A 27,150-nucleotide genomic window follows, 5' to 3' on the forward strand; every position below is an offset into this window, starting at 1 on the left:
GAAGAGAAGGAGGATGAGTACTGATATATTACCAAGAACAATGAAGTTCCTCATTACTCCTCAGGCCTGGGATGCATTCTGGCCTAGAAGTCTGTGGACAGTAACCATGGTGCCTAGTAGTGCAAAGGACACTGGACCAAGAGCCAAGAAAGCAGACTTCTGGCTCTGTCCCTGAGGAGCTGTGTGATCTTGGACAAGGTCCTCCATCTTCCACCTGAAAAATGAAGGCAGTAGGCTCTCTAATGGTGGTCAAGTGGTTAAGATTCGGCATTCTCACTGTGAGGCCCAGGTTCGTTTCCCAGTCAGGGAATCACGTCACCTGTCTGTCGATTGTCGTATTGTGGCGGCTGCATGTTGCTGTGATGCTGAAAGCTATGCCCCTGATATTTCAGATGTCAGCAGGGTGACCCATGGTGGACAGGTTTCGGCAGAGCTTCCAGACTAAGATAGACTAGGAAGAAAGACCTGGCCACCCACTTTCAAAAAAATTGGCCATGCAAACCCTATGAATAGCAGTGGAGCATTGTCTGATAGAACGCCAGAAGGTGAGAGGATGGCGCAAAAAGACAGGGCAGTGTTCTGCTCTGCTGTCCACAGGGTCGCTAGGAGTTAGAATCAACTCAATGACACTAATAATGAAGGCTCTAGAGAGGTGCCCTGGTTGGCACTGAGCTGATCTTACGATCAGCACCTAACACCTGAGTCAGAATAAGGGCTCCGACCCACTGGGAGAAGAGAGCCAGAGTGCTCCTCATCACGTCCCCATGGGCCATGTTGACATGCATCTGGGATAAGGGCTGCGGCGCTCAAAGGGCTGCATTTTAAGTCCCTCAAGCTATGGCAAGTGAGTCAAACACGCAATTGACATCCTTTGTCTGGGAGATTTTCATATCAAAAAGGCTCCATTTCGAATCTCTACCCCCTGCCAAATAGGGCTGTTGGTTAAATTTTCATGTGCCACCCCAAACTGTCAGTCTAAAAAGCTCCATGGCAAATGTCCCTGACGCTGGGCCGGCACACACACTCTACTCTGCTAGCTCATTGTCTGGCTGTCACCGTTTCAATGCCGACTCTGTTTTCATGGCGAGACGTACTCAATTGGCCCAGAAACTCTTCAGCGGCGGGCAGAAACTTGGCAGGGGGCAAGGGGGCTTCTCAACCTGGTAGCAAGTTTTCTGTTTGTTTTAATTTGGAAGAAGAATTGCCGTGGCCATCTGGAGATGCTGAGGGAGCCCGTGCTGAAGAGCAGGGACTGCATTTTTCCTTTGAGCCGTTTAAGATACTGTCCCGAGCTCTGCTCTGTGCCAGGTTCGTGCTGCGAGTGGCCTGTGAACAGAACTCTCTTTTTCTACATCCAGGGCATCTCGTGAACAACTTTGTGCCGATTTATCCCAAGAGGCTCTGGATTGAAGAGAAGACGTTCTGCAATGCTTTTCCTTTCCACATTGTATTTGATGAATCAGTAAGAGGCCCCTTCCCTCTGTAGCTTGGATTGTGGATAGGCCTGGGAGGGAGTATGGTGTGTGGTCTTTTATGGCTGGTGGGGACTTTCAAGTCCCCAGGACTTGGGAGATCAGGATTTAGCCTGGCAGGTCCATCGACTTCCTTTTCATTGTGGCATCCTCCAGAAACCAGAATGCAGGATCTCCTTGATAGGTATTGAAGGAAGCACTGCCAAGGGATTTGAACTAGTGAGGGCATGAGAAAGTTTGCCATTAGAAAAAATGGAACTGACCCTAAAATTCACTACACCAAGAGACAAAAGTCGGTAGCAGTGGCAGGGTGGAATTCTCAACATGACCACTTGCCATCCTTGTGGCTACCGTGGATGTCTCAATTCCACCAAGCTACACTTTCTGCATCTTGGAGGTGGCAGAGAGGTCTGTGCCAACTCAGGCCACTGTTCTGTGGGAATTGTGAGGATGACCGTTAACGCATAACGTTTGGTCGATATCAGTTACCATGGATAAAATGTATGTCAACTAAACTGATTATAAGCTCTTGTAAACGGCAATTAGGCAAAGTAAATTTGGTCCAAAAAATCAGTTAAAATGCCTTCAGTCATTGTGGTTTTTCCCTGATATTTATTTTTACGCATAGACATGTTGAATCATCATCTACCAGTGGACTGCTAGATACAGATTCTAGGACATTTGAGGGTCATCTCCGTTTGCAAAGCATTGATCCAGCTGAGGAAATAAACACCCCTATAAGAAACAACTAGGGAATTATGAAGCAATGTACCCCAGCTTTTCCCCCAGTGCCATGAGGATATTATTATTATTGCTACTACTAATATTTTAAATTCTGATCTACTTAAAAAAATCCCTTTCTTTTTAAGTTTTGGGCATAAAATAACAAAACTTAATGATACTTATTGCATAAGGTCAGGTTGATTTCTATAGCCTAACAAAGTCCCCATGGTTAGTGAATTTAAGTATTCCTGGACAGCCTGGGCTGACATTGGACATTTCATGTAAATGATGCTCATTTTGCTTCTTCCTTCTGTGTGTTCCCTGGAGACAGAAGGTGTTTCCCCATCTCTGTGATGGACTCCTTCACCCAGGGCTGGGTGTCAGATCTAATGCTACAGAACTTGCAAGTTTCTTTATTAATTAAGTCTAAAGAGAGGGAGAGAGAGATAGAGACAGAGAGACAGGAAGACAGAAACAGAGGCCTCACAGAGCTAGGGAAGCACTATTAGCCCAATGAGAGCTTTAACCTCTGTTTCTGGTTAGTCAGAGATATGCTTTCGAGCATTCTCATACTTTTCTCTTTCAGAGATTAGCTGCAGATTTGACTTTTAGACTAATATTTATTACTTCCCTGGTGTTTGTTCCATTACTTACCCCTTCCCCCCAGAGAGTCGCAAAGCATGGCCCGAATGCTAGTTCTAAGGGAAAGCTTACGGTGCAGGTTGCTCTTTATGCCCCATTCTTACATCTGTCCTCTGTGACTAGCTGAGGGTCAAGCAAGCTGGAGTGAATATTCAGAAGTACGTCCCAGGACTCCAAACCCAGAAGATTCGATTGAATGAGTATTTCTCCATCGTTCATCCCCAAGTTACCTTCAACATTGTCAGCATCTGCAAATTTATCAACAGTCAATTTGTCCTGAAGGCACGAAGGGAAATGATGCCTGACGCATGGAAAATTCAACCCCCCCTCAAACTACGAGGTAGTGACTCACCCCTTCCCCCTGTTCTCTGCTGTTTGGAGACTGGTCAGAAAGGAGGGAGGCAGAGTTTTCCAATTTCCTCCCTCAAAAAAATGGTGAAAAAGCGGAGCAGGGACTACATTGAGAACAGTTGTTTTTTTCTGATGTTTCCATTTGGCCTGATCTGTAAACAATATATTTTATTTCCTCAACCATTTCTGGTTTAGAAATAAATGAACTCTAATTAGACATATCTATTGTATCAACATATATTATACCACATATATAATAGATATGTGTATACATACATATATACACAATTATAAAATTCTGGTCTCTGTTACCAAAGTTTTCAGAATGTATGTGGTACTATTGGTATTAATGTAATGTCTGTCCTTTAGATAGCAATGTGATCATCTGACCTACTATTAATAGGGCACACATTTCGTATTCATTTTTGTTTCAATTGTGGTAAAATTTACTAACATAAACTTTATCCTTTTAACCATTTTTGAATGCACAGTTCAGTGGCGTCAAGTACATTCACTTATTTAATGGTTGTTGCGCAACCATCACCACCATCCATCTCCAGACCTTTTTTCATCTTGCAAAACTGAAACTCTATTCCCATTAAGCAATTCCCCCTCCCCCAGCCACTGACAAGCACATTTTACTTTCTGTCTCTGAGTCGGCCCGCTCTATAGCTACCTCATAGTAGTAGAATCATACAGTATTTGTCCTTTTGTGATGGGCTACTTTACTTAGCATAACATCTTCAAGCTTCATCCATGTGGTAGCATGTGTCAGGATTTCCTTCTTTTTTACGGCTGAATTATCATTAGATTAGTATAATTATATTATTCCATTGCATTTGCTGATCCATTCATCTGTTGATGGACATTTGGGTTACTTCTACTTTTTGGCTATTGTGAATTATGAGTGTACAAATGTCTATCAAGTCGCTACTTTCATTTCTTTTTAGTATATATCCAAAAATGGAATTGCTGGGTCATATGGTAATTCTATGTTTAATTTGTTGAGGAATTGCCATACTGTTTTCCAAAGCTGCTATACCATTTTACATTCCCATCAGCAGTGCTCAAGGATCCCAATTTCTTCACATTCTTGTGAACACCTGTTATCTTCTGGGTTTTTTTTTTTTTTTTGATAATTGCTTATTCTAATGGGTTTTAAGTGGTATCTCATTATGGTTTTAATATTCATTTCCCTAACGATTAGTGATGTTGAGTATCTTTTATGTGCTTATTAGCCGTTTGTATATATTCTTTGGAGAAATGTCTATTCAAGTACTTTGCTCATTTTTTAATCAGTTTGTTTTTTTGTTGTTCAGTTGTAGGAGTTCTTCATATATTCTGGATATTAATCCCTTGTAAGAAATATGATTTGCAAATATTTTCTCACACTTTATGGGTTACCTTGTCTCTCTGTTAATTGTGTCCTTCGGTGCACAGAAGTTTTAAATTTTGATGTAATCCAATTAGTCTATTTTTTCTTTTATTGCCTTTGCTTTTGGTGTCACATCTAAGAAATCATTGCCAAATTCAATGTCATGAAGCTTTTTTCCTATGTTTTCTTCTAAGAGTTTTTATTGTTTTAACTCTTACATCTAGGTCTTTGATCCATTTTGAGTTAATTTTTGTGTGTCTGTAAGAGAGCACACATTTTGAGCTGTCTTTTCTGTTAGACAATCTGACAGTTAGGTGTTCTAGGCATAAACACAGGCAAAGCTGTGGAGACATCCAAGAGGAGCCCTAAATGAGTTGTAGAGTAGAGAAATGGGAGATGAGGCTGGCAAGATGAGGATTTGAGCTCTATTGTGCAGTTGAAAACACTTTTAAGTATCTACCGTGATCAGATTTGAGGTTTAGAACGATCGCTGCAGGTGTATGATGGATGGACTGGAGAAAATGGAGGCTGGGAGGCCGGGTGGAGGCTGCCACTGGAGAACGGGTGAGAAGCTTTAAAGCGCTGAATGCACTCAGGCAGTGGCACTGGCATGGTGACGGAGGAATAGATTCACAAGATAATTAAGGCAGAAATTGGTGACCATAGAGGTAGGGGTTGAAAAAAAGAGAGAATATTTGGGATAATTATTAACTTTCTTGCCTGGGAGCTGAGTGTGATTAACTGAGAAAAGACACGGTGTAGACTCCCTGAGGGCAGGGATCTTTGCCAGTTTGAGTGACAGCTGTATTCTCCAAGTCTAACACAGTGTGCCTGGCTCCTAGTAGGCACTAAGTGCATGTGTGATGAGAGAATTAATAAAGAGAAGATTTGCAGAGGGGATTGAAGGCGAGTTCAGTTGTATACGTCCACGTATAGATAGGTAATAATAATTTTTAAAAAGTCACTTTGATGAGAATGTAAGTTGTCACAATCATTCTAGAGCACAATTTGGCAGTATGTATCAAAAGCCTTAAAAATGACCATATTCTTTGTCTAGGCAATTCCACATCTAAGAATATATCTTTTAACAAAAGAACCATGATTATACACTTGGCTCAAGTTTGTTTATTGCAACGTTGTGATAAATTAGGTGTAATATAACCAATGCTAGCTTATTACTTAAATATAATATAGTATAACCAATGTAGCCACAAAAACAGGATGCTTATCTATATTTAATGCTGTGGAAGAATATCTATTATATATTTTAAGTGAAAAATTCAGATTACAAAAAGAAGATGCGAGATAACCCCATTTTTTGGTAATAAAAACATGTATTCCAAAATACTAATAGTAATTATCTATGTGGTATGACTGTGGGTGGTTTTATTATTTTCTTCCCCTTTTTTTCCTTTTCTGCAATGAATGTGTATTACTTTTATAATAAAATAATGAACATATCTATTTTTAAAGAAATACGCATCTTGAGTCCGGGGAGCGAGGTTTCCTCTGGAAATTCAGATTCATTGTTAGCATGGTTTAAGATGCAATTGTGGAATGCTCAAAGAGAAGAATATCAGAACAGAATACTGGGGAATACCAGCATTTAAGGAATGGACCGAAAAAACCCTAAAAGTGTAATTGAAAGAAGTAGGGGAAATCTCAGGGAGAAAGCAGCGTCAGGGAAGACCCCAGAATCGAGATTTCAGGGAGGAGAGTCTACGTCATGCCATCCAACAGCAGAAGGGCTGAGGAAGGAAAAGGCTGCCAGGCTTGTGTTGCAGCAGGCAGTTTGGAGGCCACAGACGGGAGCCACCTCAAAGTAAGAAAAGCAGCTGTGGAGAGAGCCATTGTGGAGAGAGAGGGAGATGAGTGAGTGGAGACAGAAAGTATAGATAACGTTCGAGAAATTTGGCTACAAGGGAAGGACAGGCTGTGCAGTGGACAGAAAGTCATATTGTGTGGGTGATGACCTGGCAAGTTGATATCATCTCCTGTTGGTGACATGCTATATTGTCGCGTTTCTCTCCGTGGTGGGAAGGCCAGATGATCTGGATGGAGTCCATGTGGTGCATGATATACATGTGCTCCCCGAAGCTCCGCAGGCTGCAAGAGCTGGAGGCGCACAAGATGTATCTTTCTGATATCGCCCCCCACGACACCACCAGGGATCTCATCCTCCTGAACCAGCAGCGACTGTCTGAGATTGAGCTGTCCAACCAGCTGGAGAGGAAGAAGGAGGAGCTGCCGGTCCTCTCCAAGCACTTGACCATAGAAAAGAAGAAAACAGAGACCTTGCTTTATGCCATGCTGCCTGAACATGTGGCCAACCAGCTGAAGGAGGGCAAAAAGGTTGCGGCAGGTAGGGCCTTCCTTTCCCTTCACAGGGATTTCAGAGCAGGAGGCAGTGCATCTCAGTGGTTAGGGCCACAGGCTCTGAAATCAGACAGATCTGGGTTTGGGTTCTGGCTCCATGCCTTGTTAGCGACATGTTCTTGGGCTAATTACATAAGCTGTATATCCTCAGTTTTCTTCTCTCTACATTGAGAATAATAAAAATAATACAGGAGTGAAATATAGATTAATAAAAGTGCCTGTCATCTGCACACACATATATTACATTCTCTAAGAATTTAAAGCTGTATCTTGAGACTGGCCTCTTTGCTCAGTGACCATGAATAGGGTTCTTCACTGTAACTGGAAATGATACACCTGCACCTTATATAAATCATGGGGTGCCTCTAAGGACCATTCTAGGAGAGGAAGCTATTTCTGGAGGGAAGAATGCCATGTTTACTCTGAACTCACTTTCCATTTGTCATGGGGAGTGTTCATTCACCAGAAAGGCATAGAGAACTTACTCAATGCCAGGGTGTTGTCCCAGGTCTTGGGGACCCAAAGGAGTTCATAGTCTTGTGGGTTTGACAGATATATACAGAATAAATTAATGGGGGTGGAGGAGGCCAAAGGAAAGGAAACTAACGTGCATTAAAGAGCAAGGATTGTGCCAGGATCTGTGTCAGACATTTTACATGTGCTATTTCATTTAATTTTATGAACATTTCTATGAGGGAGGTGTTATTATCCACAACAGCCAAGCAAATTTACATTCACTTTAGTTTATGAGGAAAAGAGCTGGAAACCAATCAGAAGTCCATCTAACACCAACATTCATATTCTTTCTACCACAGAAGGTGCTGTGGAAACACAGATGACAGGGAAATTAATAATAAATAGACACTGGAAGAGAAAGAAATGGGGCAGGTTGGGACTGTGAAAGCTTATATAAAGCATACGCTCTTGAGTTGGGCCTTGAGTCTAATTTCAGCAAAAAAAGAAGGGAAAGGATTTCAGCAGAAGGGGATAACAAGCACAAAGGTGAGGCAGTGTGAAGATAAACACTGCAATGCATTGTCCCCAGAACATGGGGTGCACGGTAAAGTGGTGCCTCTGGAGGCTGGGCAGGAAGGATGAGGCTCCAGTAATAAGTGATGAATCTGAATTACATGGAAAAGGAAGTTGTCTTTTATTTTAGATGTGGGGATTCATGGAAGTTTTTTTTTTCTTATAATGGAAGGAAGCAATTAGCTTTATAAATATGATTTTGGCTGCAGCGTAGGGAACGGATGTAGTGAACACAGTGCAGGGAACTGAGCTCAAGTGCGGTTGAGTGATGGTAAAGTCCTGAATCAAGGCAGCATGAGTAGGAATCAGCAGGATCTCATTACTGATAAGATGCGGAAGGGAAGAGACAGGAGTCAGCGATGAATGTGAGGTTTCTAGTGCAGAAAGATGTGATGCTTTATCCTAAGACAGAACCAGAAAGAAGAGCAGCCTTGAGGGCAGGAGGGTAAGGTCAGTTTCAGAACTGTTTAGTTTGAAATGCCTGTGGAATACTCCACATAGCATGACCAACAGGTAGTTAGGAATTGTAGGGAGAGTTCAATGGGAAGTTCTAGGATAGAGCTACCAATCTGGGAGTTATGGCAGCATAGGTGGTGGTTAATCTCCATAAATGATGGCTAACATCATATAGGGAGCATGAGGTAAGAAGAGGCTTGGGTATTGAACCCTAGGGAACACCTGTTATTTAAGAAGGGAAAAAAGCCAGTGAAAACAAGGAGATCAGAAAAATAGGAAGAATATGAAGAGAGAATGGTGGGCCAGGGGAAGACACAGTTACACAAAGGGGAGATTATTATCAGAGGTATAAATAATACAGAAGGCACCCAGCTGTGTTCAAGGAGTCATCCATTCCGTCAGTCAACAAGTATTAATGAGCATCTACTTCATGCGAGGCCCTGCTCTAGATGGTGGGGATACAGCAGAGATCAAAACAGCCTTCCATCTCATGGAGCTTATATCTCGGTGGGGAGACAGACAGCAACCAAATAAACAATCTCATATAAAATATCATGCCACATACATCTTATGGGGCAGAGGGCAGCAATCAGGCTAAGAGGATAGAGATCTGGGGACTGTTGTTTTAGATAGAGTGTGAGCACAGTTCTCACTGAGGTGGTTACAATTGAGACGTAAGAGAAAGAGCCCTTTGGATATTTAAGAAAAGAGTGTGTCAGGCAGAGGAAACAGCAGGTGCAGAGGCCTTAAGCACTTAATATGCTGGAGGAACCCCAAGAAGGCCAGTGTGGCGGGAATGGAGTAAGCCGGAGGGAGAGAGTGGAGACATGAGGTCAGAGAGGTGGTGTGGACAGAGGGGGCCCCTTCTAGGCCATGATAAGGTTTTGTGTTTCATTCTAAGTGTGACGGAAGTCGTGGAAGATTTGAGGCAGAGGAGGCAGGGATCTGACTTAAACAGATCATCTGGCTCCTATATGGAAATTAGCAAAAGCGGGGGCAAGAGTGGAAGCAGCCAGATGAGTTAGCAGGGCATGTGGAGGATATGGCGGCTTCCCTTCTGTACAGAGACAGGGAACTCGTCACTTCATGGTGACCAGTCTCCATCAACCCTGACCCTGGGTCTCCGGTAGTTGAGGCTGTGCCTTGGCCCACCTGCCAGGGACTTCTCTGTGAGCCAGTGACCACTCAACTCATGTCTGTCATCCCACAGACCTCATCACATCTTACAGAGTATTTGTTTACTCCTCTGTCTCCTTCTCTGGACTGGGAGCTCCTTAAGAGTGGGGTCCTGTCTGCTTTTATATGGTCTCCTAGCATGATGACTAGCTCACGACAAGCATTCAATAAATGTCTGTTGGGTGAATAGTGAATGGGGAATGGCATCCAGCTCCTTTTTCCCAAGGCACGGTCAGATTTGGTTCCCAAGGGGCACTTGAATTCAGAATTCATAGAATTATTATTCCATATTCTTGGCTGTCACTGACACTTGGTTTCTGTTGCAGGAGAATTTAAAACCTGTACAATCCTTTTTAGCGATGTGGTGACATTTACTAACATCTGTGCTGCCTGCGAACCTATCCAAATAGTGAATATGCTGAATTCAATGTACTCCAAGTTTGACAGATTGACCAGTGTCCACGAGGTCTACAAAGTAGGTGTTTGCACACCGTGGGGTGTACGTCACAGTGCACTCAGGCAGGGCAGGCACTCTGTTATGGGCCTTTCTTTGCCTCTCTCTTCACTGGTCTGGGGTTTGGTGTGGATGGGAGTGGGGTGTAGAGGAAGAGATAAAAGAGAATTGGGGGTATTTCAGGAATTTTAGTTTTTTAGGAATCCTTTGCCAACACCCAGTGCTAAGATGCTTCTGAGGAGCAAACACTGTCTTCCCAGGGAGTGGTTCTCTCTTTCCAATTTCAGCAGCAAGTCTAATGCAGACCATATACATCTGATGTATACCATCACATGACTACCCCAGCAGCTTCATCTTCTCTGGGATTTGTTTCTGCCCAAAGCAGAAGGCATTTTTGCTCTCTCTTGGTTGTTTTCTGAGACATTTTCCTTCTACCTCCTTCCTCACACTCCTCACACCCGTAGCAAACAATCACCAGCTTTAATATGGTCCTGCTGACACTATGTGGAAAATTACAAAAGTATTTAATGATATGTTTAGTGCATTAAGGAAACTTTCTGAATACCTTTCTTTTTCTTTTGCAGGTGGAAACAATAGGAGATGCTTATATGGTGGTAGGGGGTGTACCGGTGCCTACTGGAAGCCATGCTCAAAGAGTGGCCAATTTTGCCTTGGGGATGAGAATTTCTGCAAAAGAAGTGATGAATCCTGTTACTGGAGAGCCCATCCAGGTAGAAAGCAACTGAGCACTTTGCTCAATACCAACCTTCTCACACACAAAAAAGAGAATTCTGTGTATTAGGCTGCTCTGATGATTACTGGATATATTACAGTAATTAAAATGGGTAATTTCTCCCAAGCCTTTTCCTCTCTTGCATATGTTCCTAAGTAATAGAGATATTAAGATATTATTGTTCTAACTTCTCTCAAATTTCAGAAGAGGTTTTATAGCTCGAGATTCTCATGAGATTTATCGTACATATACGGTTCTCATTCTTCCTTTGTCCGTAACTTAGGATGGTGCTGAGCATGTCTCCTCATTTACTTTGTAGGGCTCAATCCATCTTGAAAGCCAGGAATTTTGTAATTCCTGCGTGTTTTTTCAAGCATTTCAACAAGTGGTCCAGGTTTACTAAACAGCCAACTTTTCTCCGCTTACGGAAATTGTGTATCCAATGCGCCGTCTGACAGGTTCAGAACTCAGCTGAGGTGTGAAACTGCCTCCAGCCAGCAGGCTAGACACCATGGTGCCATAAGATATTCAGAATAGCTTTCCTTCCACTACGTGGCCATTATCGAGACATCTGCTCGCCTTTCTCACAGGAAGCTACTCTTCCAAGTATGGAAGTTTGTTCACACTATAAAAGTTGGACAAATTTAGAGATGAAAAGTAGGTGCCCTCTTCTGTCTGCTCAGCAGACCCTAACCACCCTAAGATGGCTTACAGCAATGTCTCTGCCTTTTAAAATATACTCCCTCTCTGCTCCTGTCAGTCCAATCTTCAAAATGAACTAAATAGCCAAAGGCATTGTAAGATGGAATATGATTTTTCTAAATTAAAAGCCCTATGCAGGAGATTCTGAAAAATGTGCTATACCCGCCCTCACCACCATGATTTAGAAGCTGAGAAATATTGCAGGTCCTGGTTATTGTGTCCACTGCAGACTTCTGAGTAAAAGCTGGCCTTAGGTAGTCACAAGAACAACATGTCCACAATGCCTGGCTTGTTGTAAACACACAGATACATCTGTTGAATGTAACTCCCAATGTAAGAAATGAAAAATCAAGATGGGAGCTAATGAGGGAGTAGAGACAAGAAGGTCAGATAAGAGATAAGTGTTTCAGTTAAAGGACTCTATGTAAGCCACTGGAAAAAAATAATTGAAAATATACTGTTGTGTAAATAGAAAGAGCGTATGTGTGTGTGAGTGTGTGAAAGAGGCATAGCAACAGAGATGTAAATAATGCTGCACCAATAAGAATGACATTAAACAATGAATTCCTGGAAAATCTTGTGGAGGATTTACTGAGAAGAAAACAGGAAAAGAGGCTATTAATTCTAGGATAAGAATAGGGACATTGTTGTGAGAATCATTAAATATCTACCAGAAACAGCATATCCTGTGGGTTTATTTAAGGAAGTAAGGGAAAGGACTGAAAACTTTTTCTCTCTTAAAGGAATAAAGGAATCATGCTGCCATTTCTACATTTAAATTATACCCTAGATCTTCTATTATTTCATCCTTATACTCATTAATATACATTTACTGAGGTCCTACTACGCATGAGACACTATCACTAGGTGCTTTGAAGGATTCAGAGAAATATTGAGATACTCCTTTTCCTAGAGGAATTTATAATCTTATTTCAGGGAGGAGAAAATCTAGCATGAAAAGACCAAAAGACAAGTACATCTGGTTAGGATATAGAAAGCTGCAGGGGACTTCTGTTCCCATACTAGTAGTTTTTAAAAATAATCCATCAGAGAGCAAAGAAATAGAAATGAACTCAATTCTAGAAAGAGACAAGCCCTTTCAAGGAGAAGACACCCATAATTACATTCATCCCGAGTAGGGCAAAGGAGAAGTAATCCACCAGAGGTGAGGGTAAGAAGAAATCAGTCTAAACTTTAGGGAACTTTTAATGGACACCTTGGGGCTGGAGTGACAGGTTAGAATCCCAAAGATCCTGTCTTTGATAAGGCCTAGCCACAGAGTCTGTACTCATCTACCAATTCTTTTCCATAGGCTTTCACCAAGTGCATGGGGTTATTTAGCAAAGGCTAGAGACAGGAGAAGAGAGGTGAGAGAGCTCCCAGCCCCTGAGGTATATGGGGCCTTCCCCAAATGCAAGGCAGTGGCCCATGGAAGAGTGGTGTTAGAGTAAAGGAACTGAGAGAAATCCCTCTGAGGTACTCTTGGCTTTCACCAAGTGCACTACAATGATGCTTTGAAATTCTGGGAGCAGAGAGAAATCTCTGAAGGTACAGAAAGCCAGGTGGGACTGAAGAGCAAGGAGATCCTCAAAAGTCTCACTGTTGGTCTGTAAAGCAGAAAGAGATCTTCCACAATTCAGAAAGCTGGCAGCTTAGCTGTAAAGCATAAAGAGGTTCTCAGAGTTCTGCTGTGCTCAGCTCCCAAGCCCTGCTGGACAGAAAGCCCTGATCTTGCCTTTATAATATTTGAAATCAGTGCTGCCTGGAATCTAGCAATATTTCTGGAAGATGCCCAGATGCAACTCAAATACAGATTAATTCACTCAGTCTCCACTCTAGCAGTCTGACAGAAGAAGGGGTGTGAACTTTTCTGAGGGATAAATATTATCAGCCTCTGTACTGTACTGTCATTTACTGTAAAGAACTGTAGACTTTTACACACAATATGGGACATACAAGTAAATAATTTAAAATGCAAGATGCAAGAAGAAACAAGAAAATGGTGGTAAGGTATATAGCCAAGAGAGGAAATAGTCAATAGAAGCAGTTCCAGAGATGGCCTACATGTTGGAATTATCAGTCAGAGTCTTTAAAATAAGTATGATAAATATTTTAAAGGATCTACTGGAAAAGAGGAATGACAAGTTTAAACAGATGGTAATACACACACACTATATCTTCATCTATCTTCCTGTCTGTCTGTCTATCTATTTATTTATCTATCTTAGGGTAATGGATATCAGAAATAAAGAATTTATTTTATGGGCTTAAAAAAGACTAGACATGGTAGAAGAAAGATAAGCGACTTTGAAGACAGAGCAATAGATATTATCTGAACTGAAACACAAAGAAGAAAACAGCATGAAAAAAAATGGAATAGGGCATCCTAGATCTGTAGGACAGTATCAAATGGACCACCATATGTGGAACTGGGGTCTTAGGAGAGTAGAGTGACAATAGGTCCGAAGAAATATTTGAAGAGAAAATGGTTGAGAATTTTCAACATTGATGTAAGATATCAACCTTCATATCCAAGAGCTTAGCAAATTAAAACAGGATAAATACAAAGATAAGAACTTCTAGTCAAATAACCAAAAGCACTACTCAGTGCAAAAAGTGAAGAAAAAGAAATATAAGACATAAATTTGAAAAGGAACAAGGGAAATAATCATTCTTCACCAACCAAATAATGGTGCACCTAGAAAACCTTAACAAACTTCAGTAAACCACCAGATCTAGTAAGCGAGTTTACCCAGGCCACAGGATACAAGGACAATACGCAAAAATTAGTTGACTCTTTATATACTAAGCACAAAAAATAAAAGCAAACTATATAAACCTAGTTCTAAATTTTGGAAAATAACAAAACTGGAAGACTTATACAAACTAATTTCAAGACTTATTGTAAAGCTACAGTAATAAAGACAGGGTGGGAATGGCAGAAGGATAGACAAATAGATCACTGGAGCAGTGAAGATAGTCCAGAAATAGACTACATATTTAAGGCCAGCTTATTTTTGACCAAGGCACCAAATCAATTCAGTGGAAGAAGGAACCCTTTTTTGAGAAATGATTCTGTTACAATTGAACACCCATATGGAGAGAAAAATGCACCTCAATCCCACCTCACTCCACACGTAAAAATTAATTTGAGGGGCCGGCCCCGTGGCCGAGTGGTTAAGTTCACGCGCTCCACTGCAGCGGCCCAGGGTTTCACTGCTTCGAATCCTGGGTGCGGACATGGCACCGCTCGTCAGGCCACGCTGAGGTGGCATCCCAAATGCCACAACTAGAAGGATCTGCAACTAAGATATACAGCTATGTACTGGGGGGATTTGGGGAGATAAAGCAAAAAAAAAATTTTGATATGTATCACAGACCTAAACATAAATACTGGAATCATAAAGATTCTTGAAAGGGAATATAGGAGAATACTTTCATGACTTTAGGATAAGCAGTGATTTCTTAGATAGGACACCAAAAGCACTACCCATGAAAGAAAAAAAGTGATAAATTTCATTGTTATGAGCCAAATTGTGTTCCCCGTGAAATTCATATGTTGATGCCTTAAGCTTTAGTACCTCAGAATGTGACTTTATTTGGAAATACGGCCTTTAACAGAGTGAGTAAGTTAAAATGAGACTGTCAGGTGGCCTCTAATGCAATCTGACTGGTGTCCTTACAAGAAGAGGAAACTTGGATACACAAAGAGATAGCAGGGATGCACACACACAGGGAAAAGACCCTGTGAGGGCACAGTGAGAAGGCGGCCATCTGCAAATCGAGGAGAGAGGCCTCAGGAGAGACCAAACCTGCTGACACCTTGATCTTGGACTTCCAGCCTCCAGCCCTGTGAGAAAGTACATTTCTGTTATTTAAGCCATGAGTTTGTGGTATGTTGTTATGGCTGCTCCAGCAAGCTAACACATTCATCAAAATTTAAAATCTCTGCTTGTTAAAGAAAATAAATATACAAACTCACTGGGAAAAATATTTGTAATACGTATATATTACATATCCAAATATATATGGAACTCCTAGATATTAACAATAAAAGATAAATGACCCAGTTTTTAAAATGAGCAAAAAACTTGAACAGACTTTTCAGAAAAGAAGATATATGAATGGACAATGAGTGTGTGAAAATGTCCTTGACATCATTAGCCATCAGGGAAATGCAAATTAAAACCACAATAGGATATCATTTTGCACCCACCAGAAGACCAAATGATGGTGAGAATGTGGAACAACTGGAAGTGTCACATTGCTGATAGGAATGTAAAATGGTTCAAACTGGAGAACTGTTGGGCAAGATTTTTTGTAACATTAAATATACACCCACTTTTTGACCCAGAAGTTCCACTTCCAGGTACATACCTAAGAAAAATGAAAATGTATGTCCACAAAAAGATATGTATGAGAATGTTCACAACAGCTCCAATCTGGAAATAACCTAAGTGTTCATAAAGAGAAGACTAGACAAATAAATTGTGATATATTCTTACAATAGAATAGTATTCAGCAACAGAATAAACAACTGATACATACAGCAATATGAATGAATCTCAAAAACATTATTTTTGGATAAATGAAGCCTGATACAAAAGAGGATATACTTACTATATGCGAAGGATATACCTATATCCTTCGCATATAGTATGAAGATATACAATTTATGTGAAGTTCTAGAACAGGAAAATTAAGCTTTGGTAAAAAAATAAGAAAGTGGTTACCTCTGCAGAGAGGGATGGACCTGAACTGCAAAAGGGCACAAGATAATTTTGCAAAGTAATGGAAGTAGTCTATATTTTATTTTGGATGGTGGCTACAAGGATAAATGCACTTGTCAAAATTCATGGAGCTAAACACTTAAGATCTATCTTTTTTATTTTATGTAAATTATACCTTAATTTAAAAATAAAAGCGAGAGTATTTGATGGTCCCTTTTCAGTGAAGTTCTCTCTCTGCAGATCAGAGTGGGGATCCATACAGGACCAGTCTTAGCGGGTGTCGTGGGGGACAAGATGCCACGCTACTGCTTGTTTGGTGACACTGTGAACACAGCTTCTAGGATGGAAAGTCATGGGCTTCCCAACAAAGTGCACCTCAGCCCCACCACCTACAGGTAGTCATTCATTTATTCCTGGTTTCCTTTGGCCTTTCTCCTTCCAGAACGTATAGAGGGCCTGGCAGCCATGGGATGAGGGTAGTGGAGGGAACCTGTGTTCCATGCCACCCTCGCGTACAGAAGACATTGTGTCAGACAATAAATATTGTTGAGCCTCTACTATAACATAGCTTTTGCTCTTAAGGAGCATGTGATCTAGTGCAGGAATTGGCAAATTACAGCCCACAGGCCAAATTCAGTCTGCTGTTTGATTTTGTAAATCAAATTGTATTAGAACACAGCCGTGCTCCTTTATTTATATATTATCTAGGGCTGCTTTCATGTTACAAAGGCAGAGTTGAGTAGTTATGATAGAGACTGTATGGTCTCCAAAGCCAAAAATACTTACTGTCTGGTCTTTTACAAAAAAGCTTGCTGACCCTTTGTCTAGTGGAAGAAGAAAGAAATATTTGCAGATTTTTTTTAAGGAAGTTTAGCCCTAAGCTAACATCCACTGCCAATCCTCCTCTTTTTGCTGAGGAAGATTGGCCCTGAGCTAACATCTGTGCCCATCCTCCTTTATTTTATATGTGGGATGCCTGTCACAGCATGGCCTGATAAGTAGTGTGTAGGTCCACGCCCAGGATCTGAACTGGTGAACCCTCAGCCGCCGAAGGGGAGTGTGTGAACTTACCCACTGCTCCACTGGCTGCCCCCATACAGATCATTATTTTTAAAGTGTGTTTAAGATATGTATAAAACAATACTTACGGTTTCTTGAAATTTACAATAGGCCACATTCTGTTCTAAGCTCTTTTACATATGTTAGTTCATTTACTATTGCAACAACTCTAGGAAGATAAACTATTGTTATTCTTATCTACAGATGAGAATAAATCAGGCACTAAAAAGTTAATAACTTGCCTCAGGTCACCAGTAGGCTTGGAAGGAAAGAGCCTGGATACAACCCAGGAGGACAGGCTCAGAGTCCACTTTTTAGCCACTGTGCTCCCATGGCTGAGGGAATTCTAGCCCGTGTTACAGGAGCCTGGGCAAGGGTGCCTAACCTAGTAACAGAATTCTCTGCAGAGGAGAGATTCCTGAGCTGAATCTTGAACAAGGAGTTCTAGAGTAGGATTTAGCCAAAACCAAGGTATTGGAGTGCAAAACAAGCAGAACAGCACAGATGTAGAAGAAGTGCAGAGCACCACAAGCAATCTAGCTTTGCTGGACTGGAAAATAGGAAGCAGAAAGCAGTGAGAGCTGTGTTCCCTATTGAAGGGCCAGGGCTTACACCGCAGGTGACAAAGAGCCCTTAAGAAGTGTGAGATTGGAGAAAATGACAAGGTAGAGTCCTGTTTGACACTGACCACTCTAGAGACCCTGTAAAGACAGATTTGAGCATCAGGAAATGAGAAAGAGAAGACTTGTTAGGAGTTTGGTTTGAACCAGAACATTTGTTAGTGGAAATCTGGGGGAAAGTAAAATCAGCTAAACTTGGTAATTACTAGATATGGGGGGTGAGGAGGAGGGAGGAGCTCTGAATGTCTCCCGGATCTCCATCTTGGGTGACTAGGACCTGAATGGTGACATCACCATCTGAGATAGGGCAAGCAAGAGGAATTCCATTCATAGGGGCAGACAATGAATTCAGGTTTGGACATGTTGAATTCAAAGGAATTGTGGAGCCTCTAAGTAGAGGTGCCATTAAATGAATGGATGAAATTTGGAGTCAAGTTGTTGGTTGGGGAGCTAAACTTGGAGTCAGCAACATATGGGTGGTAATTAAGCCAACAGAATTGATGAGATCATGTGGGGAAGGACGCAGTGTAAGAAGAACAGTGGAAAGAGAACAGAATCCTGGGCAGAATTAACATTTAGGTGGCAGTGGGAGGAAGAGGAGCCCATGTAAGGGGCAGAAGAAATAGAAAAAATACAGCAGAGTTCAAAGTGAGAATCACCCTTGTGGATATTTTTAGGGAGGAAGAATTGAACAAAATTGTCAAATATAGGAACAAGGACTGAAAAATATTCACTAGAGCTTTTTGGGACATTATCGGAGTGGTTGTGGTAGAATGTTGGGCATAGACACTGATTATGGGTTGAAGAATAAAAGGAAGAGAGCGTTTGTATGGGATTAAAGCAGGAGATAATCAAGTGAGAGGTTCTTTCCTTCTATTTCGGATGGAAGAGACCTCACCGTGCTAGTAGGCTGAGGGGGCATGCAAATGGAGAGGAAGCTGAAGACAAAGAGAGGGAGTGGCCGATGGGGCCAGGGCCCAGGGAGGTGGGAAGGGAGTGTCCTTGAGCAAGACACCCCATCCCCTGAGGTTGGGGGAAGGGTGAGTGTGGTCAATGGGGTAAGAAGTTACAGCATCTCACCTAAAATGGTTATACTTTTGTAGATGAATCAGGTCACTAAGTAGGAGGCAGAGTCAGCAACTTGAGAGTGAGGGGAGCAGGTGCCAGGTCGGGACATGTGAGGAGTGTGGTGAAGGTCTGAAATCTCCATGAAACCAACCAATGACAAGGGAAGGTTGACGAAGTGCTGAGACCCAGTTGAGGCAGCTGACCATGAAGTTGAAGCATTGCTCGTCTACATGGTCCTATGGTTTTTCTCCAACATCTCTCAGCTGCCAGTAAATAAACAAAAAAGTAATCATTTCATAATCATCCCATATCTGTCTCTTTTCATGATCCCCTCCCTATACTCTTCTTCTTGGGTCCCTTGGCAGCCAGAAGTCATGGAGAAGCTTGGGTAGTTAGGATGAGCATGATGACAACTGTAGGCTATTTCAGGAGCTCAGGGAAGATGGAAAGAAGAGAGCTGATATGCAAGGAGCCTCCTGTTTCAGAAGCATGCGGGGATGGTGCACACAGGGGCATTGAGGACATGGTTGTAGAAGCATGACGGCTGTGGGGATGAGTGCTGTGTTGGAGGAGAAAAGGTGGTGACAGGGCACAGGGTTTTGGTGGGTCCCCTGTGTTCTCTCTCTGCCTTTGGCACCCTGTTCATAATGTCTGAGCTTCACGCCTTTTTGTCCCCCTCAGCAGGCCCCAGCTGATGTCTCGGAGGCCCCCTCCTCCTGGGTGTCCTGTGTCCCAGACTTCTCCTCTTCTATCATTCTTAACATTGCAGCCAACTCTCGAGTTTCAGACCTTCAGTCTCTGACATCTGGTGCACTTTTTTCTCTGTGCAGAGCCCTGGAAAATCAAGGGTTTGAGATCATTGAGAGGGGTGAAATTGAAGTGAAAGGTAAAGGGAAGATGACCACGTACTTTCTGATCCAGAACTTGAATGCGTCAGAGGATGAGATCATGGGGAGACCTCAAACTCTGCTTGATCACAAGGGTAAGTGAAAAAGAGAATCCTGATCATTAGCGTTGAATATTTTTTCCACTAACAACTTTGCGTGTGTTTAGAGTGGTCCTTGGGTTTGCAGGGTCAACACAGGTGTCATCCCCACCCCCACCAAGCTGCTACCTTCCATTCAGTGAAAGCTCCTGAGGATCAGCTCAACCATTTTGCCCTGAACGCTCTTCTCTTGCATCCTGGCTGTTATGGTGTTTCCTGAGCTGGGCTGATGGATCCAGCCTAAAGGGTCTCTCATGCATTCGTTTTCAAGGTTATTCCTTGTCCAAGAAAGGGGCTTTTTCCATTAGCCTCTCCTGCGGCTAGGGGATGATTTCAGAGTCTCTCTCTGCTTCTCAGCCTCCGAGGAGGCTCCAGAACAGGGTTTTCTCACCCACTGGAACCTTCCATCTTCCTCATTTTTTGCTGGCTTCCAAAACTGGGAATCAGTACAAACTCTGTGACTCACCCAACTGCAGGAATGACAAGATTGAGTTTAGGGTAAAACAATCTAGTGCTAAGCCGAACCAGGGATCACCATTTGGCACACAGCGCTCAAAAAAAGCAGCAGCTGGAATCCAACAGCAAGGTCTCCATCAGCGTCAAGGCAGAGCCATCCACCCGATGCGGTCAGGGCCCCTCAACAACCGGCCTGGTCAATGCTGGGAAATGCTGACCTGAGGGGGAAACTCAGTAGCAAGAGGCAAACTTTCCTGAAGCTCTGAAGCAAACTGGAGAAGGAAATGTATTCATTCTGACAGGAGTTAATCTTTAGCTGCTCCAGGGGCCTGGAAAGGAAAATCTCTAAATCCAGAGGTTCCTTGTTTACATAGCTAATATATGCAGGATGTCCCTTTGGGACACATGAATTATGCTTACTATTTTTTGAAGTGGGGCTGTACCAAGGGAGAGATGGGTATTTGAAGAACTTGTAAAATTGTTTTCATAGTGCTTTCATTCTAATTATCAGCTCACCTTATTGTCCTTGAGAGCTGTGATTGGTTTGGGCCACAATTTACTGATGGAGACACTGAAATAGGAAGATCTAAATTAAAAACTAGAAATAACTTTAGCTGATAAATACCAGGAATCACCCTCATGAGAGTTTGCGGCCCCTGAATGTCTAGGCTCTGGGTGCCTCGCCCACCATCACTGCTTCCCCCCACCATGTCCTCCCCACAGTACGGAGGGCTGCTAGACAGGGGTAAACAGACAGTTTTTCCTTTTCTTTTCTTTGTTATCAGAAATAGACAAAGTAGAGAGGGAGGTAGGTGTTTTGCCCCTTGACTGTGGGAGAGAGGAAGGCAGAGCTGAAGGCTTTAGCACCAGGACAGGGCAGAATCTTGCTCAGAAGTTGTGCCTCACCCAAACCTGATACTATTTTCTCTCATTTTCCCTGCATGGGGTTCCAAAACCATCCAGTTTGAGAAACAGAATTCCAAAACAGGGTCAGGGTCAGTAGCATCTAATCTACTTCCAGTTCTGAGCTGGAAACAAAAGATAAACAACCCAGAGTAGAAAATGAGTAAGTGTCTCAACTGAAGATCTCCACTTGGATGCTAAGAAAGAGGAGAAAGAAAGGATGTGGAAAGAGGCAGTGGGGTGGGGGGGGGGGGGGCCCTCCTAGAGCCTAAACAGTGTCTCCTTGCAAACTGAGAAAAGGCATCCCTTTGGCAGGTAGCCCCCAGGCATGGCTTATCCTAGAGGAGAATCACTCCTTCCTCCGGGCTGATGACAGCCCCCAGCCCTACCCACTTGGCCAGGTATCTCTATGCAGAGAAACAGCACAGCCCTGGGTGTGGATCCCAGAAGAGGGGTCTTGGCCTCTTTTTTTTTTGTCCTTCTTTATGTTTCCCTTGCCTCTTTCCCCATCAGCCTAGGATTTCCTGTGCAGAGCCTCAGCTGTCAGGCTCTGGGGAAGCAGGTGTCTGCCTCTCTCTGCCTGCCCCTCCTATCCTCATGGAACACAGCGCTGGCAGCTTCAGCAGGAACAGGAAGGCCAGGACCCCTCAGGGGAGACCCCATGCTGACACTGGTTCCTACATGTTTAAGTGGCTTGAGAATGTGACCCCATTAACCTCCAGGAGCCAAGGGACTTTCTCCCACAGCAAGATGGAGTCTTTCAAAGCCAGGGATGGCAGAGGGGGATACAGAAACACTAACATGCCTGCTAATGCTCTTCTCAAATTGGCCTCTTCCCTCAGATTATCTCCCGTGGGACACATTCACTGGCTCTTTGGATGATTTGGGGGAGGCCCGGGAGGGAGACTGAGGAGATGCACTTGAGGGAATTCGAACATGCAGCCAGCGCCAAGAGCTATGTCTTAGACCGCAGCAGTGCAGGGCGAGGGGACTTAAGCTGTGTCCTTTCCGTGCCCTCATGGGTGAGAGGCCCAAGGGGCCGGTGATGTTCCGATGCATCGAAGGCCCCCCACCTCTACCGCTCATGAAGCCTGCTTGCACGAACCTTCTTACTTTTCGGCCCCTCGTGCTTTTTTGCAGAAGCAAGTGCTCAAGGAAGTCGAGACAGCAAACCTGTTGCAGTCTTGAGGTACGCGGACAGCCGGAAGGTGCTCCCCAAGAGTGATGTAGCAGACAGTGAGGACACAAGATCCGTTACAAAGACTCCCAGCTCTGCGTTGCATGAGAAGAGAATTGGTGGGTTCAGAGGTGTGCCTTATGGGGGATGGGAAAGAGCCAGAAAGGGATAGCACAGGTGGAGCTTGGGGCTCTAGGGCATGATGCTTCTGCTGGTTGCTCACTGTATTTTGAATAAGCTTTTTTGTTTAATGCTCCCCAACCCACCCACCTCCCCACCACAAGTGTCCCAGGGGGCCCTTCATTCTGAAAAGGCCCTTTATGCCCTCCTCCAAAAGAATCTCTAATTCTCAGAAAAACTTATTAGGATGTACAAAATGAATTTTCTGTGGACGTGGTGCTGTCAGTAGCGTGCCACCTATTAATGAGGAGTGCCTCCTCACTATTTCCACCATATGGTCCCTCATAAAGACCTCAGAGCATTGACATTGCCACAAAGTGTAGGCCCAGTGACCGTCTTCTCTGCTTTGTCCCTGAAGGTGGTGGGGGTGAGAGATTTCTCTCAATTCATTCTTACGCTTGACTGCCCTGGCCAGCCATTCAGCTCCCTCAAGAGCCGTTCTCAGAGCTGACACAGCTGGGGTTTGAGTATGGGGTTACAAAGGAGTGGTGAAGGGTCAGGGATGGGCCTGCAAAATGAATCGCCAGAGCAGCAGCCCTTCCTCCCCCTGTCCTTTCTGGCTTTGTGCAGCCACTGCCACTCTCTCGTTCTGGAAACCCCATGTTAGGTGGTCCAGATGGAGTTAAGCTTTTGAGGCAAGGAGTAGCGTATGTCTGCTGCAGTGCACCATCTCTCAAGGAAAGACGGTTTCTTAAGACAAACCAGACAATCCATGTGAAGAGTTAGAACAGCTGAATAATCCATATAAAGAACTTAGCCATTGTTAGTTTTATTAGACAATATCTCTTGGTTGACTCTCACTTGAGCCCTTGGCATTGGGCACTGGCCCAATGCCTGAAGGCTTCTCAGATTCTCCAGAATCTGCGGTTGAGGGAATGATGGGCACCTTTCTGTTCAGTTCTGGTGAGAGGAGACAGAGCAGAGCTTCCCTGGCTCTGATCCAAGGTCAGGTGGAATCTTGGGTTCTGGGACATGGAAGCTCTCAGCAGGCTTTCTGCCGTCACTCAGAGGCACTACCCACTCCCTACCTTCCTGCAGTTGCATGTTTCTGGCAATGTTCAAGACCCAAATAGTCATCCAATGTTATTAGGGTATGGAATTATAATGTTCACAGATTCATTCAACAACAACAACATTTCTTGTAAAACTGTTGCTGCTCCTGGAATACAGAGTGTCAAGGTGAGGTACTGGGCTAGGATCTGTTGATGCTCAAGGCTTGTTGAACGAAACACATGGGGTCCCTGCCTTCATACAGCTTGCATTTTAGTAGTGGAAGACAGACAACATGTAACAAAATAAATAGGATTATTTCAGCTAGTGATAAATGTTAAGAAAATAAAACTGAATAATGGAGGAGAGGGCCAATGAAGGCTTCTTTGGGGAAGCAGCATTTAAGCTGAACCGTGTATGAAGGGAAAGAGCCATCCACATGGCTATCGGGGTAGGGGCTTCCAGGCAGCATCATGCCCTAAGGCAGATGTAAGCTTGACACGTTTAAAGAAGAATAAGGCCAGTGAGTCTAGAGAGGGGTGGAAGAGAAAGGGAGCAGTAGAGGATGAGGTTAGAGAGGTGGGCAGGAGCCCTGGACAGTCTGGCCTTGAGCTTCCCTATCCACACACAAAAACTAGGAGCATGAAGCACGGGGCAATGTGAGGAGCTGCTGGAGTCCACAGGAACATTCAAGGGAAGAAGGCGTCTGCCATTAGAATTCCTAAATGGCTGCTCTATACACAGCTCAGAAGGGGAGGTCTAAGAACTCCTAATGCTCCAAGGAGGTGAACAAATTCATTTCTCAAACTTTTGATGCATGGAGGGTCCCTCCACAGGAGAGACCGACAGGGCTGGGCATCTTGCTTAGAGGTGGGAGACAAGTTTCTTAACAGGGCCCCTATACCTTTTCTAATTGTTACTTTCCTTGATGAAAACCAACACCAACAGCTAGAGAAGGAGAAACTGAGGCCAGCTCAGTTTGGGTGGGAAAGCTGAAAGGGTGGAGAACTGGTATTTGTTGAACAACTACTTTGTGCCTGGCATTTTACCCTCATTATCTCACTTGATACAACAGTCACGTGACTAGTCCCATAACAGAGGTAAGAAACTTGAAGTTCAGAAAGCTTATATGATTTACGTAACGTCCCACAGCTGGGAAGTAGAAGAAGTAGGACTGGATCTTCAGGCTTGTTTATCTCAGGCAGACTACGTCCGTGTGAGATCTCTTTGAGTAACAGACCAAAATAATCTTCTAGTTTTCCCTAGTTGTAGCCTGCTGTATTTGGACTTCTTGGCTTCACAGTGGCCCAGCCATGTTTCTCTCAGATCCTCTGGGCTCCATCTGAACAGAGTTCTGATTGTTGGGTGTGATTAGCAGGTGTATTAATGAGGAATAGCTGACACACTGTAGGTGAATGATACACTGTGTGGTGTGAGCCAGAAGCTTGGAGAAACGAGGACAAAGCCAGCTGGGCCATTGGACCTCGCTATAGCTACCCAGACCCAGACCGACCAAATCAGAAGTTGCTTTCAGCAACTTCCCCAGGTAATTTGGGATACAGTCTTCTTATCACCGCTGGTTGGCAGCAGACATAGAATTTAGCCTTGAAGGATTCCTGTCACCTGCTCCCAGCGTCTGCCTTTTCGTGGTGGTTCAGATCCTGGTTCTCATGGGCTTTCGGCTACATCTGCTAACGTCATGCTTAGCTCTGAGGTAGGTGAAGGCTGCAGAGGGTCACTGTAGGAGCCCCACTGTCACCTCCAGCCCAGGGGCCATTCCACCTGGCCCGTATGTGGGTGTCATCATGGGACAGTGTTTCCATCAGTAGCCAAAACCCGTCAGGACTTGGAAGATTAGGCCGCTGGATCTGGCTGCCTCAGAGACCTGCCTGTTTCCCCATCTCTAGGCAGTCGAGAGGACAAGAGGACGAGGACGTTTGAGGCTCACCTCATTGATCTCATCTGCCATCAACCTCACCAGGTTACCACCTGGTTGTTAAACCATGCTCCCTCCCCAGGGGCATGCACTTCCCCGTGACTTGGCTCTGGGTTTGGGAAGCAGGCTCCCCCTGCCTCCCTCTCCCCTGTAAGGACCATCTCTCCTGAAACATATCTCAGAACCTTGGCAGCCCATGGAGCTGCAGTGGCAAGGAGCACACCACATAGACAGGGCCAGCTGAGATGTGATGCTCACCCCTTCCTTGGGCTCTCTTTAAAAAGGGGGCCTCATCGAATGGCTGCGGCTGCGGGGCCCAGCCAACATCTGCCAGGGCAATAGGAAACACTCCAGCGGGACCCAGGCCTGCAGGCTGCACCCAGGACCTCATTTGCACTTCAATGATGCGCTTTTCTTTCTCTCCACTCTGTATTTGGGTGTTAGCTGTGTCAGTGGAGAGACTCCCCGGTGCAATTAAACGGGAGTATTGAGTCGGAGAGAAATCAGTGTGTTGACTCGGATGTTTAAGCAACCACCTTTCAGTATTGACTAAAAAATTGGCCTTCCAGCTGTCCCTGCTGGCAGGCTCTTCTGGCATCTCGTCAGACCACTGTTAATGTGTTTTTCAAATTTTGGCTTGCTCCAACTCGTCTCCTAACTGATTCTCCCGGCGATTATGATAATGGATTCCAGGCTGACCTGCGTACAGCACTCAGGCAAGTAGCCCAGACTCCTCGCTGGAGGTGACCCCCTTATAAATCATGGTCCGAGGTGTCCGCTGACTGGGTTCACGGCAGGTTAAATTGGTTTGGAGGAGTTCTTACACCGACTCCCGATTGCTCCTCTGGAGTAACAGCGAGGGTCTCTCTCTTGACTGAGTTTAGGGTTTAGTCGTCCTGCCTGCTGGGGGGTTTGCCCAATCCCTCCAAACTTGACTCAGTCTTCCCAACAGGAAGAACTTTCCCACCGATTGCAATCCCCAGATGGGTGATTCTTGCATAGGTCTGTGGTCACTTAATTGCCAGGTCCTTGCCCTTCACTTTGCAGAGTCTTGACAACACAATCGCCTTTCCCAGGCGTGTCCCGTGAGCTGAGGTCCAGCTGGTTTGGAGCCAGGCTAAGGAGCCTGGGCCCCTATTCTCAGCCCTGAGGCCTTTCAACAGCCTTTCTGAGGCCTTCGTAGGCCTGGCTGTTAAACCTTCCTGACCTTTTTTTTCTTGGGGCTGATGAATGGCACAACTGTTGTTAACCTTGGACTTTCTAGAAGTTGAGCTGTTAACACAGCAGTGTTCTGGAGAAGGGTCCTGGGAGGTATAAATGAACTCCTTACAAATAAGGAGGTTGCTAACAGAGGAGTATTCGATTTTCAGCGCACCCAGAGCTAGCTTCTAAAGTCACTGTCAGCCTTGATACCATCGACTGGGATGTGGCGTCAGAGCTGGTTGGCATGGGAAGGCAGGTGGGAGGGCATTGAATCACCTGTGGTTGACAATGCAGGCAGCGGGTCTCACCCTGAAATTGACTCAGTAGGTCCAGGGGCGGAGAGGGGCTTCGACT

At 44.1% G+C, this 27,150-nt stretch overlaps 1 protein-coding gene across 1 annotated transcript in view; it reads left to right on the plus strand.

The window, feature by feature from the left end:
- LOC106837722 (guanylate cyclase soluble subunit beta-2-like) overlaps positions 1 to 27,150 on the plus strand; it is a 51,156-nt gene that overhangs the window by 19,308 nt on the left and 4,698 nt on the right. The window contains exons 6-13 of the mRNA XM_044777211.2: positions 1,359 to 1,462; positions 2,961 to 3,177; positions 6,605 to 6,925; positions 9,927 to 10,075; positions 10,639 to 10,785; positions 16,460 to 16,614; positions 19,797 to 19,948; positions 22,451 to 22,606. Of these exons, the coding sequence (XP_044633146.2) occupies positions 1,359 to 1,462; positions 2,961 to 3,177; positions 6,605 to 6,925; positions 9,927 to 10,075; positions 10,639 to 10,785; positions 16,460 to 16,614; positions 19,797 to 19,948; positions 22,451 to 22,606 (1,401 nt within the window). The remainder of the gene's footprint in view (positions 1 to 1,358; positions 1,463 to 2,960; positions 3,178 to 6,604; positions 6,926 to 9,926; positions 10,076 to 10,638; positions 10,786 to 16,459; positions 16,615 to 19,796; positions 19,949 to 22,450; positions 22,607 to 27,150) is intronic.

This window comes from Equus asinus, chromosome 11 (genome assembly GCF_041296235.1).
Source record: "Equus asinus isolate D_3611 breed Donkey chromosome 11, EquAss-T2T_v2, whole genome shotgun sequence".
Taxonomy (NCBI): domain Eukaryota; kingdom Metazoa; phylum Chordata; class Mammalia; order Perissodactyla; family Equidae; genus Equus; species Equus asinus.